The sequence below is a fragment of the Pocillopora verrucosa genome, chromosome 5 (genome assembly GCF_036669915.1).
Source record: "Pocillopora verrucosa isolate sample1 chromosome 5, ASM3666991v2, whole genome shotgun sequence".
Taxonomy (NCBI): domain Eukaryota; kingdom Metazoa; phylum Cnidaria; class Anthozoa; order Scleractinia; family Pocilloporidae; genus Pocillopora; species Pocillopora verrucosa.
This window is the reverse complement of record NC_089316.1, coordinates 3483842-3495524: the sequence shown is the minus strand read 5'-3', so window position 1 is coordinate 3495524 and position 11683 is coordinate 3483842. Positions and strand designations below refer to the sequence as shown.

The 11683-nt window shown below is 38.9% G+C and overlaps 1 protein-coding gene across 1 annotated transcript; it reads left to right on the top strand.

The window, feature by feature from the left end:
* Positions 1–1144: 1144 nt before the first annotated feature.
* Positions 1145–10337, top strand: LOC131770505 (cartilage intermediate layer protein 1). Its single transcript, XM_066167778.1, has 9 exons — positions 1145–1490; positions 1835–1918; positions 2782–2934; positions 3893–4066; positions 4692–5003; positions 5459–5564; positions 6065–6219; positions 6833–8926; positions 9589–10337. Exons 1-9 carry the CDS (start codon positions 1277–1279, stop codon positions 9591–9593), a joined length of 3297 nt encoding a protein of 1098 aa, XP_066023875.1. The 5' UTR covers positions 1145–1276; the 3' UTR covers positions 9594–10337.
* The last annotated feature ends 1346 nt before the right edge of the window (positions 10338–11683 follow it).

The following is an 11683-nucleotide window of genomic DNA, read 5'->3' as shown; positions in this document are numbered from 1 at the left end:
CGTCCACGATTTCGAAACTCTTGCGCCCTCGGATCATTGTCCTGTACTATCTCACCGTTAATAATCGTAACCATTTTGAACAAGCAAAGAACATGCGAAGATATTCAATATGGCGTCGAAATTGAGAAAGACTGGGGCAGATTGACTATCCGGAAGAGCTTTTATGTAAGAATGCACGTAGTTTCCAGTTGGTTTGACAAATTTTCAGCACGCCCTACAAAAGTTATTCTTTGGATCGCTTGAAAGATAAATTGAGTTGTGCCATAGGAATCGTCAAGGATAGAGCTGGAGAACGATTTTTGTAGGGAATCCTAGCGATGTCATAGAAATGTTACAAACAATATATGATTTTATACCTCACAAGTAAATATTACTTTAGCGCATTCAGATTGGTTAGCTCGAGGGGGATTAGTTTAATTCACCTCCGATCAGCCGGAGGAGATTCAGATGCCTTTCAATGAGATTATGGTCCACCCAAGGGAACATAGTTCGATGAACGAGGCGACTGTTCTAAAAAAAACTAAAACAAAACAAAACAAAAATAAAACTGAACTTTGATATGAGATATTAAACAGTAAGTCACTTGAAATTTAGGTCCTCATTTTCTAGGACGAAAAAATTAAAAGTATAATGCTTTGTGACCTTCGTATACGAAAACTTTTGAGCAAAGCATTTGAACTTAAATCAAACTTTTTTTAATTTGCTGAATTAAGTTTTTCAGACCTTAAAGGTGGGTAATGTTTTGAAGATTAGTAGCTTCTGTGACGTTTTGAATTCTTTGCTTCAGTCAGTTTACGCTTTTCCTATTTCCCATTATTCGTAAATGTTTTGGGCCATTTGTTATTCTGGCTGGCTCGGATAAATATTACATTTACTGCTTTGTAAATATCAGTATATAAATAGCCACTGTTCACCGTGGCTTCAACTTCCGTGATTGATTGTTATTACGCACAAGCAGAGGTAGCTGGCGGTTTGGCTGACACGCTTGACAAATACGTTAGCGTCTGGGTTTGTACGTGTACATCATTTGCATACATGTGACCTATCAGTGTAAACAAATACACGTTGAAACTGATTATAATTGATTCAAACTGCTATTTTTAACACTCCGCTTGACCTACTTACAACAGGTAACCTTCAGCATTGTATTTAGGATGAAGGTTATTGGTTGATCACAGTAACGTCCTGTTTTCATCACTCTGAATAAAGTACAATAAGAACGTGACTCACTGGCGTGGCAGTACTGAACAAACTGTCCTTCAATAAAGTTCTCGAGATGGAGTCGGAAGAAAAACAAATGGTACCTTTGGTTGATATTCTTCCAAAGAATGATGAATTTTTCGCGGAGGAGCCTTCAGAAAAGACCGCAAGACCTAAACGAAAACTTTTACTCATCCTTGTTATAATTGCAGTGGTGATTGTGGTCATCCTCGCAGTATCCCTGATCGCCATATACGTTCCAAAGTACCTGAGCGATGCCGAAAACGAACGTAAGTAAGACTTCTACAGGCCAGTGATTTGAGTTTGATTAAAGAGCTATTGTTAACGATATAATCTTAAAGGTGCTTAGAGAATCGGTTGCTTTCTTCTGTACTCCTTTATTTCCTACCGATCTGCAGTCCAGTTTTCGCCTGATAAAACTGCAAGGTCTGATATAGTACTTCCTTGAAAACATTTCCTAGAACCATGTGGCCATAAACCGACGGAACGTGTTTTGATTATTTTAGGAAGAATTTCGAATCTTATCTCAGTCGTTCTTATTTACCATCATATTCAGTGTCTGACCTGAACGTGCTGATATTTCATGTCCTTTCTCTCTGTTTTTTTTGCGTAGCTGCACAAGGTTCCAAGTACACAGGGCCGTTAACTGGTGAATTAGAAATTACTGCTTCCCCAAAAACTCACACAAGTTCGACAGGTATGTATAAAAAATCAAAACTAGTTTGTACGGAGGCAAAAAGAGGAATTACAAGAAGTGTAACTTATCAAATTTTTCTCAAGGTGTACATAGCTAAAAGCTTTCGTCGTCAACAGAATTCGCTGTAAAATATTAATCAGACGGGCTTGATGGGCTTTCGGCTTCAATCAGTTAAAAAACGTGACTTTGGATGAAATTTACGAGCGAAACAAAGAGATTTCGCATAATGAAAGAGGGAAGGGTGGAATTCTATATTTCGATGATGTTGCCAAGTTCTCGAAGTTATGGATTATTGAGAACTGATGGTCATGGATGTTTTCCCACAGACGGTTTCTTTGCTGTTCGAATGAACATAAGACTGCAACTGAGATGTATTGTCACTCGGAAGACAAAATTTTAATTTCTCGAGATAAAATCGCAGCAGTCTACCAGTGCAAGTGAAAGATTTGCATATCATGAAAAATACAATATTGCATTGGGGTAAACGTGATCAACGTCCAAGAAACGCACGTGATCGAAACATAACTGAAGTCAGTTCCGTGATGTTTTTGTAGCTTTGATCACAAAACCAGCTGAGAGTTCCTGAAATGGCCCTGCGACTACTTAAAACAAATTAATGAAGAGAGAGATTACGTATATCATACTCAGTCTGGATTTCGAGTTCAGTTTCAAGTTAAATATTTTAGTTGAGTTTTTGAGTTTGAATCTCGTCGATTTTGATTTTGCGAGATTTTGATTTTTTGACCGGCGTGGCCTTCGAAGATAGCGATCGTACACATAGAAAAAGCCATAATCGTGCTAAACATTTTTATTAAGAGTTTTCTACCCTTTCTACTCACTGGCTGTACCTTCACTATCATCAGTTGTGACGAAACCCTCACCAACAGCCACATCAGCTGACTTTCAGCGGGAGCAAACAACGTCACCAACCAACCTGGAGTCTACGAGGAGCAGTATCTCACCAGCCAGTAGTATAGCAGCCCTGAGAGCCATCGCAGATCTTGTCCCCAACACAGGTGAGTTGTAAAAGTACCTTACATCTAGGTAGTTCGGAAAGCCGCAAAATACTAGAGCAAAAATTTATCTTCCAAATCGGCACTTTTAATCCCCACGGTATCAACGAGCGCCTTTCATTCAACTAATTTATTCTTGTTTTCTCGTCACAATACTCCTGCTAATGGCGTAGCTCCACTTTCTGTATATAAACCCACACACATCCCACAATTCCTCCAATTGCTCTGACGAAGGGCTAACGCTCGAAACGTCAGCTTTTTTACTCCTTACGGTAGCCAATTTACGTTTTCAACCTAGTTGTTAACACTAAATTACCTGCTACACTCTCCCACCGAAGCAGCACCACAGTTTCTTTAGAAACTTACCCCCTTCATTAAAAAAATGACCCGTTATCAAGAGCAATTAGAGATTAGAATAGAAACTATAAAATGTGAATTATTTAACTCTTAAGACAACAGTAATACCAAACCATAAAGATACCTTGTCGGCAGTAGTTGTGTTATAAACTCTCAACTTAGATTTCAGATAGGCATCCACGGCGCTGATTTGAGCATTTATGGTACATTGAGCTCTCCTCTTACTTATAAAATTAATATTTTTCTTTTACCCTTTCAAATAACACAGCTTTTGATATCCTAACCCTTGATACTTTAGGACCATTTCAGTTAGGCGTTCAGTTTCTCTATATAAAACCTGCACATTAATTTTTTTAGTTATATGTATTGAATCCAGTTTTATCCTTCAAGCTAAGTTTTAACCATGCGTCGCCAGTTAAAAAATTTGAAAGATGAGGTTTCAGCACCAGGCTCTAAACAGTTCCTCTATCTCCATCTCAGCCCCATGACAAGTTGCGTCAACCGCCCAAAGCGAGCACAAAGCCTCAATTAAATTGAGGAAGATCATTAGGAACAATTACTTTAATTTAGGAGTACTCATCGCTATATTTAACTGGACTTATAGAATCGAAATGGTCTCGTTGGAGTTCTTGGAGTGACTGCACGAAAACATGTGGCAGTGGCTCACGATATCGAAAGAGAAAGTGTGTGGCCATTAATGATAGAGCGGTCTTTGCCCCGATTACATGTGCTGGAAAACCTGATCAGATCAAACCATGTGCAGACTGGAGCTGTCCAGGTGATTTAAAGTGTTAACGATTCGCAAGAACAAGTAGTTATTTCATGAGATCGTCATCGAGTCCCTCCATATTTCTTACCCCGTATAAACTCCTTTTTACTCATGAAACATTCAAAAAGAGGGCCATAGTGTACATTGATAATGTAACAGCTGATGTGATATAGCGCAAACACAGGTTATTCTGGAAGGATTTGGACACAGCAACTCGGTGGTCCCATCTTCATTTTTGTTTTCTTTAACTGTCATTTACTTTCCTGCAGCTTTATTGACGATGCCAATTTAGATCTCCACTTAGAACGCTATAAAAGAAGCTCATAAACTAATGATACACCAAAAAGACGTGATTGCTAGCTTAAAATAACGCACCTCTGTAAGGTGCAAGACGTTATACATCGAAATGCATGAAAACTCTGAGAACACAAGCAATAATAGTATTTATAATAAATCAGGCGATTTTACTATGAATTCCTTCTATAACTCAAGTCTACTAAGTGCAGCTCCTAGGATTACATCTCCTTTTTAACTTAGAGAGCTAATTACATATTTTCCTCTACTTTACAGCCGAGTAATCTTTCTGTTGCCTGTTCACACCCATGATAACTTTTTCTGTCATCATTTTCTTTAGATTGTTCGCGAAATTGTACCACTGGAACACTGAATGCCGCGTGCGATGCATGTACATGTGATCATCACGTGCTCACTGGACGAGTTTTGACAGTAGATGACACACCACTATCGGAAGCAAACATATCATTGATAGAAACACCTTACAACGTTCTTGCAAAGACGAACATAAGTGGACACTTCACAGCACTTGGTGTCTGTGCGGATGAGCAAGAGTTGCTTGTGACAAAAGATGGTTTTGTTCCTGTGACGCAAAAAGCTAATACTCTGACCCGAGAGAAGGCCACCATTATCGCAAAGATGGAAATTGCAGGTACTTCACAGACTTGGTAATTGACTGACTGACTTATTGACTGACTGGCTGACTTGCTGATTGACTGACTGACTGATTAACTGACTGACCAATCGGCTGACTGACTGACTGACTAACGGAATGACTCACTGACTCACTTACTGACTGGCTAACTGACTGGCCGATTTTCTGACTGACTGGCTGACGTAAAGACTGACTGACTGACAGACTGAGTGACTAACTGACAGACTGACTTAGAGACTGGCTGACTAACTTACTGTCATACCCACAAATTAAGCTTCGAACTGGACCCTAGAGTTGAATGACTTCTTTCCAAAAAAAACTTGTTTTTATTGAACAGTTAGGCCTCCGAAAACTACCTTATTTTTAAATAGGTAGTAACATTCGTTACATCCAAAGAGCAAAGGATTCCTATAGCAATAACCTCATATTGTCTCGTTTCGTAAATCTTGCAGTTCCGCCATTTGTGACTGTCCATCCCGAAAGCAAAATTCGGCTGCCTGGTCAGAATGCCACATTTTGTTGCAATGGTCGAGGAAACCCTCCGCCGGAAATTGAATGGTAACATACGACTCAATTTAGTTTGTGTCGTTGCTTAACTGTTAAAATGAGAAAAGCTTGAATCATTTCCAATTAGGCCGGAATCACATATTCATTCTATTTTTTATGTATACGTCATGTTAATACACACGCGACCAATTCATTTATGATTGATTTAATTGCAATTTATGTAAATGAACTAGATAAAAATAATTGTCATATTAAATACAATTATACAAACAAAATCAAAGTAGATAGGAATTAACAAAGACCATCTTTATTGCAAGTTCGTGGTGACTTACGCGATTCTTAAAATAAATAGTTTCTGAAACTGGGCTGTGAGTTTTCCTCAAATTTGGTGGTAGGGTACTCCACACTTTAACCTGTCACAAAATGGGTTTTGCACAAAGGCGAGATCACTGATTGAGTTTAAAGCGACAAGCGGTTTGAGAGTTCAAGTTTATACTGAAAGATATGCGCACGCTACATTTTAAATTAATGACTTCTTTCTTTACTTCCAGGTTCAAGGAGAATAACATAATCGATAAGGAACTTTACAGTTTCAACAACACTCTTAAAATCACTGCTGAGCGTAGGCTTAATGGAAGCTACCGCTGTCGAGTAGTAAACGACTTTGGGTCCGAATTCTCCGACGGAGCAGTCTTGAAAATAATAGGTAGGCATCTTGTCTTGACGTTGGTGAGAAAAAAAAATTGGTCGAAAACTTATATTGGTAAACGGTTGGCCAATTTAATGTTTAAAAATGTTCAAGCTTCGTAAAGGAACGTTTTTGAAGGTTGTGTTCATGGGAAAAGGGAAATTTTGCCAAAATTGATTTACATTTCGGCGCGAATCGATATTCATATAGTAACTCATTCGGTGAATGAGCTATTCGTGTGCATTAGGCTGGGCTAAATCTTTAAATCAGTTTATTTCTCCTTTTTTAATATTATTTTCCTTAATAGCTCAGATCTCCAGTTAAAAAAAGGAAATTGAATTAGTAATGTTGATTTCGCTGTGGAGGTATTTTTAAAAGAAACTTAGCAAGTCGCTGGGATAAATCTGAAATTCTTATGAATTTCCAACAAAAAGATAGACAAACAATGTATCTCGAGACTTTCCAGTACCCGATGTGCAAATTGCTAATTGGTTAGGAATCATCATGAAATATTTAATACAAGGATATGTTTTGATGAATTCAATTAATCGGTCAGGAAACCATTATTACTTTCACAAGACAAAGCATTTATTTATTAATTTTAGTTCATTTACTGATTTTGATCTGGCAGATACAGAGGAGGCGTTCTGTGACCCAACTCCTCGAACAAAGCATTTGAAACTTCCACCAAATTGTGTACAGAAAGGCACAACAAATAATGTGGTTGATGTAGGTGAATGTCCATCTGTACCCTGCCTTCAAAACGATTCAGACAACTCAAACGCTTGCAAAGACAAAACATTTTGTTGTGGGGTCTCAAAGGTGGAAGAATTGAATATAGCTTGTGGAAATGTCGCTGAATTTAAGCTCTCCAAGACAAAATATTGTGGCTGTGGAGTTTGTAATAAGGCCGTTATAACAATAAGAGGCGTGGTCGTGGGCGGAAAAGACGAGAGGCCAGTTAAATTTGCCCAAATTGAATACGATGGAGAAGTGAAAGCGAACGCAGACTTTAGAAGTGGCAGTTTTTCTTTTGATGTTAGAGATGGAAGAAAACGATTAGCTGTTACTTTCAAAGACACCTTTTTAAAGGAATTTAAAGATCTTACGAAAGTTTTTCATCTTCAAGAGGGCCACAGTGTGATTACGAAGATTGTCCTAGCCACAAAACAACGGCCAGTAATTTTCGATGCATCTCAGGATCTCAATGTCCCTTTGGGTGGCGAGACAGATGATTCTGCTTTTGCAGATCTTGAGGTTCCTGGAGGTTCCCTTTTGAAAGAAGACGGAACCAGTTACTCTGGCCAAGCTAATATGCGACTGAACTTAGTCGATCCTCGAAACGCATCTGATATCTTGTCAGCTCCTGGCGACTTTTCTGCCGTTGATGAAGATGGAGAGGAACAGATTCTCTCGAGCTTTGGAATGATGAAGGTGAACTTTGAAGATACCATTGGAAATAGGTTAACCCCTTCTAAACCTATGAAAGTGTTTTTGGATCCCAAACAGCTAAACATTAGTGTAGATGATAATGGAAACACGACTGTTAAACTTTGGTGGTTAAACAAAAAGACTGGACGATGGATACTGGCCGGAAATATATGGAGCGACGAAAAGGGTAGTATCCGACGGAAAAGAAGCTCTGCCCGGAGGTTCTTAGTTACTGAGATCACCCAGGCTATAAGTGAAAGTGATCTGAATTTTGACACGCCCAGTGATTTCTGTTTTGTGGGCGTATCGGCTCCTCCAAGGTCAACTGCAAGGGTTATATGTGGATCTTCCTCCAATGATAATCTATTAGAGGGCTATCGAGAGGAAACATCGAACTCCAATGGCATCGCTTGTGTTCCAACTTGGCCAGGAAGGACGTGCTACCTGCAAGCAGAAAGTGATAGTTCAAGATTTCTAACGCCAGACCAAGGAGGCATTGATTCTTTTCCATATGGGACAAATGTTAGAGTTGTTTCGAGCAACCTTGGAAGAGCTCAAAAAGTTGAGTCGTTCAAACTTTATACCAGTGTGAGAAGCAGTGGTCCTGTTTATCCTTTTTCTAAGTCCAACGCAAGGTGCTACAGGCAAGATAGAGACAATAAATATTTTCGTTTTCAACCCCCCCAAGGCGCTGACGCAACATTTATCTTGTCCTCGCCACGTATAGATGACAGCAATAACCCACTCAACTGGTATCCGCCTAGCCCCAGCGACATAAACAAACAGGATGTTTGCTTTATCAAGGTCCTTGTACATAATGCAAAGGCAACCTTTCTTGCTTCCAGTTTCCGAGGAAACAGGCAGGGTACGACAGATTCAAAAGTCGGCGATTATGCTACAATGGCAGTTGATTCTATTAGAGACAATGAATTTGTCGTCTGCCTTCAGATCCGTTGTCCAGGGATCGTTGACAGAGCTGAGGAACGAACGGACGTTCATATTATTCCCATAACGGGACATTGCCATTTCCAATCTGTTCATATCCCGCAAAAGTTTATGGAAAACAATCTCGATGTGCCGTGTGTTCTTCCGTCCTCCGGCGCTAGTAACCATGAAAAGTGGATCTGTGTTCCGAGTGGTTTGACCAGCGGGTTTGATGTCGACTTTGTGTACCGAGCAGATAAAAGTCAGGAGAATTTAGCAAAGCATAGATGTCTCATCGGCAGAATAAGAGAAGACCAAATCACTGACACTCCTCCTTCAATCACTGGAGCAAGTTTGGTCTATAGTTGTGGTAAGTCAGTGAAAAGAGTTATCTTGTTATTTTCGGTTTCCTGCATGCTCTAACTTCGCTTGTTATGATGCTATGTCTCGTTTGTTAATGGCCAGTGTAATTAGTAGTTCTTCAAATGAAATGCGTATTTTCTATTTGACCTTGCATAGGCCCCATCGTTCTGATCATCTTCGTATTACACTCGCGGAGCAAGCGGTCACCATGAACACAATGAAGCCTATCTTAAGGAGGATTTCAAAATTATACATACACTCTGCGTTAAGCAGACGCCAGCCCAAATCCTAAATGTCTCAAATCGACAGCGGGCTCAGAAAAGTCCCTTGGATGTTCGCTTTAAACAGCATTCATTGTTTATAGGTATCTTAGTATAAGGATCTGGCCATGGAATGAGGTGACAAGATGCCGTCGCAAATGCTTGGGATGATAGTGGTGAAAAGTCACGCATTCGCAAATGGATTAACTTTGACGGCCCGAGCGCTAATTTCCTGCACACAATTATAAACCAAAATATACTGAAAAAACAACTGCTGTCATAAAATACGCGAAAAAATTGAAACGTTCAAAGAAATCTGCAAAAGAGAACAAAACTGGGGAAAAGGAAAACTCAACACTTTTCAAACACAAAACCAATTAACAACTTTATTCTTTATTTTTCCTTTTAGAGTGAAGAATCCTTCCTTCTGATTGGTGCCATCAGCCATTGAGACGAGCGATCGTGGATGGTGATCTTAGGATTATATAGTGAAGAGCTTTGAAGAATAGAACCTTAAGCGAAATACATATTACCAACAGCTATTTTTCGCAATATTTCTGCCAAAACGGTTTTTACTTCACTTTCTCTGTATTTTTATTTCATCGATTAATCATTTTCTTTTCCGGAAAAAAAGTAAACATCAAAAGTGGAGAATAGTCCCAAAGGCCAAATCTGAGACTTCGACCAATCAGGTCAGTGACCGCCTGTTGTGTTTAAGAGAGTGTAAAGGCTGTGCGCTGGAGGAGGAGGTGGTACTTTCCTTCTTCCAGGCATAAATGCTTTTGGAATATCAGTGTGTAAATACTTTTATTTTCTGTGAGTTACAAATTCAAATAACAGTTAATGCATTGAGATTTTTCAGTCCTGCCGGCTTCAACTTTAATTTCAAGTCACGTGTTACTCCTTCAGAGCTCTCAGCTTTACTAACGATTTAAGATACAGATATAGATAACATTCCGCTTATTACAAACAACCGTAGGTTGACCATTAGTTAAGCTCATAGGGCCGTTTTTGATGTCTGTTGATTAATCTTGGCATTTCTCTGTGAACATGATCATTATTTGAGGCAAGGAAGCAGTATAATTGATAAGCATTATACCAACCTCGTATTACTTGGTGTGTATTCGGTATTTAAGTAAACATTGTCTCTTTCAGCAATTTTATTCGATTGTCGAAAATAATCTGAGATTGCATTAGTTTTGATTTACCTTCCATTGTGATTGGTTTAGAAAACTCAACCACTCAGACGCAAAACTAAAACCAATCACGACTTGGTCGTCCGCGTTTTCCCGCGCTTTGAGCAGTCTGCTTGTTTTAACTTTGAATTTTCGTTGGCTCTTAGAACATTTTCCTTCCCGCTAGTTGGCCATTGTGTGTACTTTGGTTTTAGTTTTACAACACTCAATCGAAAAGCGCTTTACAGCTACTCGACAAGCCAAGCGTTAGCTTTTCCTCAGTTCCAATTGACGAAGGGCTAACGCGCAAAACTGACGTCAGCTTTGAAACTCTTTACGGTGGCCAATTTACGTAATCAACTCAGCTGTTAATTTTAAATGATATTGAGAAGGACTGGCATAAGAAAATGAAAGCAAAGTTTGAGACTAGCTTTGCATTTCCGACTTCATGAGGACAAAAAAACTAATTGAGTCATACATTGTTACGTGTGGGGCTCGCTCAATGGTAATCGGGACTTCCTTCTTTGACCCTACTTGAGCACTGAACAGACAACTTTGACAGCTTGGAAGCAAAGAAGGAAACAAAAAAGAATAAGTATTACAGACCACCATAGGTACACAATGCTCAGCTTCTGAGAATGTAATGAATTAGCCGCTGATTTTAGACCAAGTGGATTGACTTCTGTTAATTAGTTCACTAGTGGTCTGGTGGTCTTTTTGTACGACAAATTACATATTAAATTCAATTGTTTGAAATATTTGTATGCTCTCCTGAATAGCCAAATTTCTTTTTGATAAAAGCAGTACAAGGATTAAGTTTCATCAAACTGACTTTTATCGATATTCTTGTCCATATGATTGAAATCAAATATCGCCGTTTTAGTTTTTTTCATTATATATATGTGTGTGTGTGTGTGTGTGTGTGCGTGGATTATTTTAATCAATCAGTTGAAAATTATAGTTTTATAATTTCATAATCAAAAATGATGAATAAGTTCCTCCGTCTAGCAAACCGGAGCTCCAATCCAGTGTTACGGATGCCCCCTCTAGTAGGCCGATAACGTGAGACGTAGATATAACAATCCGACGACCCCGTGTGTCTTCAAATTTAACAATTTCTGCAACGGTTTGTAAAATTTTTATTTTTTACCGAGAGATTTAAAGTAAGGCCGACTTTGAAAAAGAATCTGATATAGGATTTTGATTGTTGACTGGATCAACTATATCTATTTTAACCTTCTCATTGAAATTGATGACACCATTGTAAACCACGTATATCTTACCTCAAACGTTAGTTTGAATGTTGTTGTGATAGCCTTTCAGACCGCA

Coding starts and splice junctions, on each gene's coding strand:
- LOC131770505 (XM_066167778.1), top strand. CDS start 1,277: ATGGAGTCGGAAGAAAAACAAATGGTACCTTTGGTTGATATTCTTCCA. Junction 4,067..4,691: donor TGCAGACTGGAGCTGTCCAG/GTGATTTAAAGT, acceptor CATTTTCTTTAG/ATTGTTCGCGAAATTGTACC. Junction 5,565..6,064: donor CCTCCGCCGGAAATTGAATG/GTAACATACGAC, acceptor CTTTACTTCCAG/GTTCAAGGAGAATAACATAA.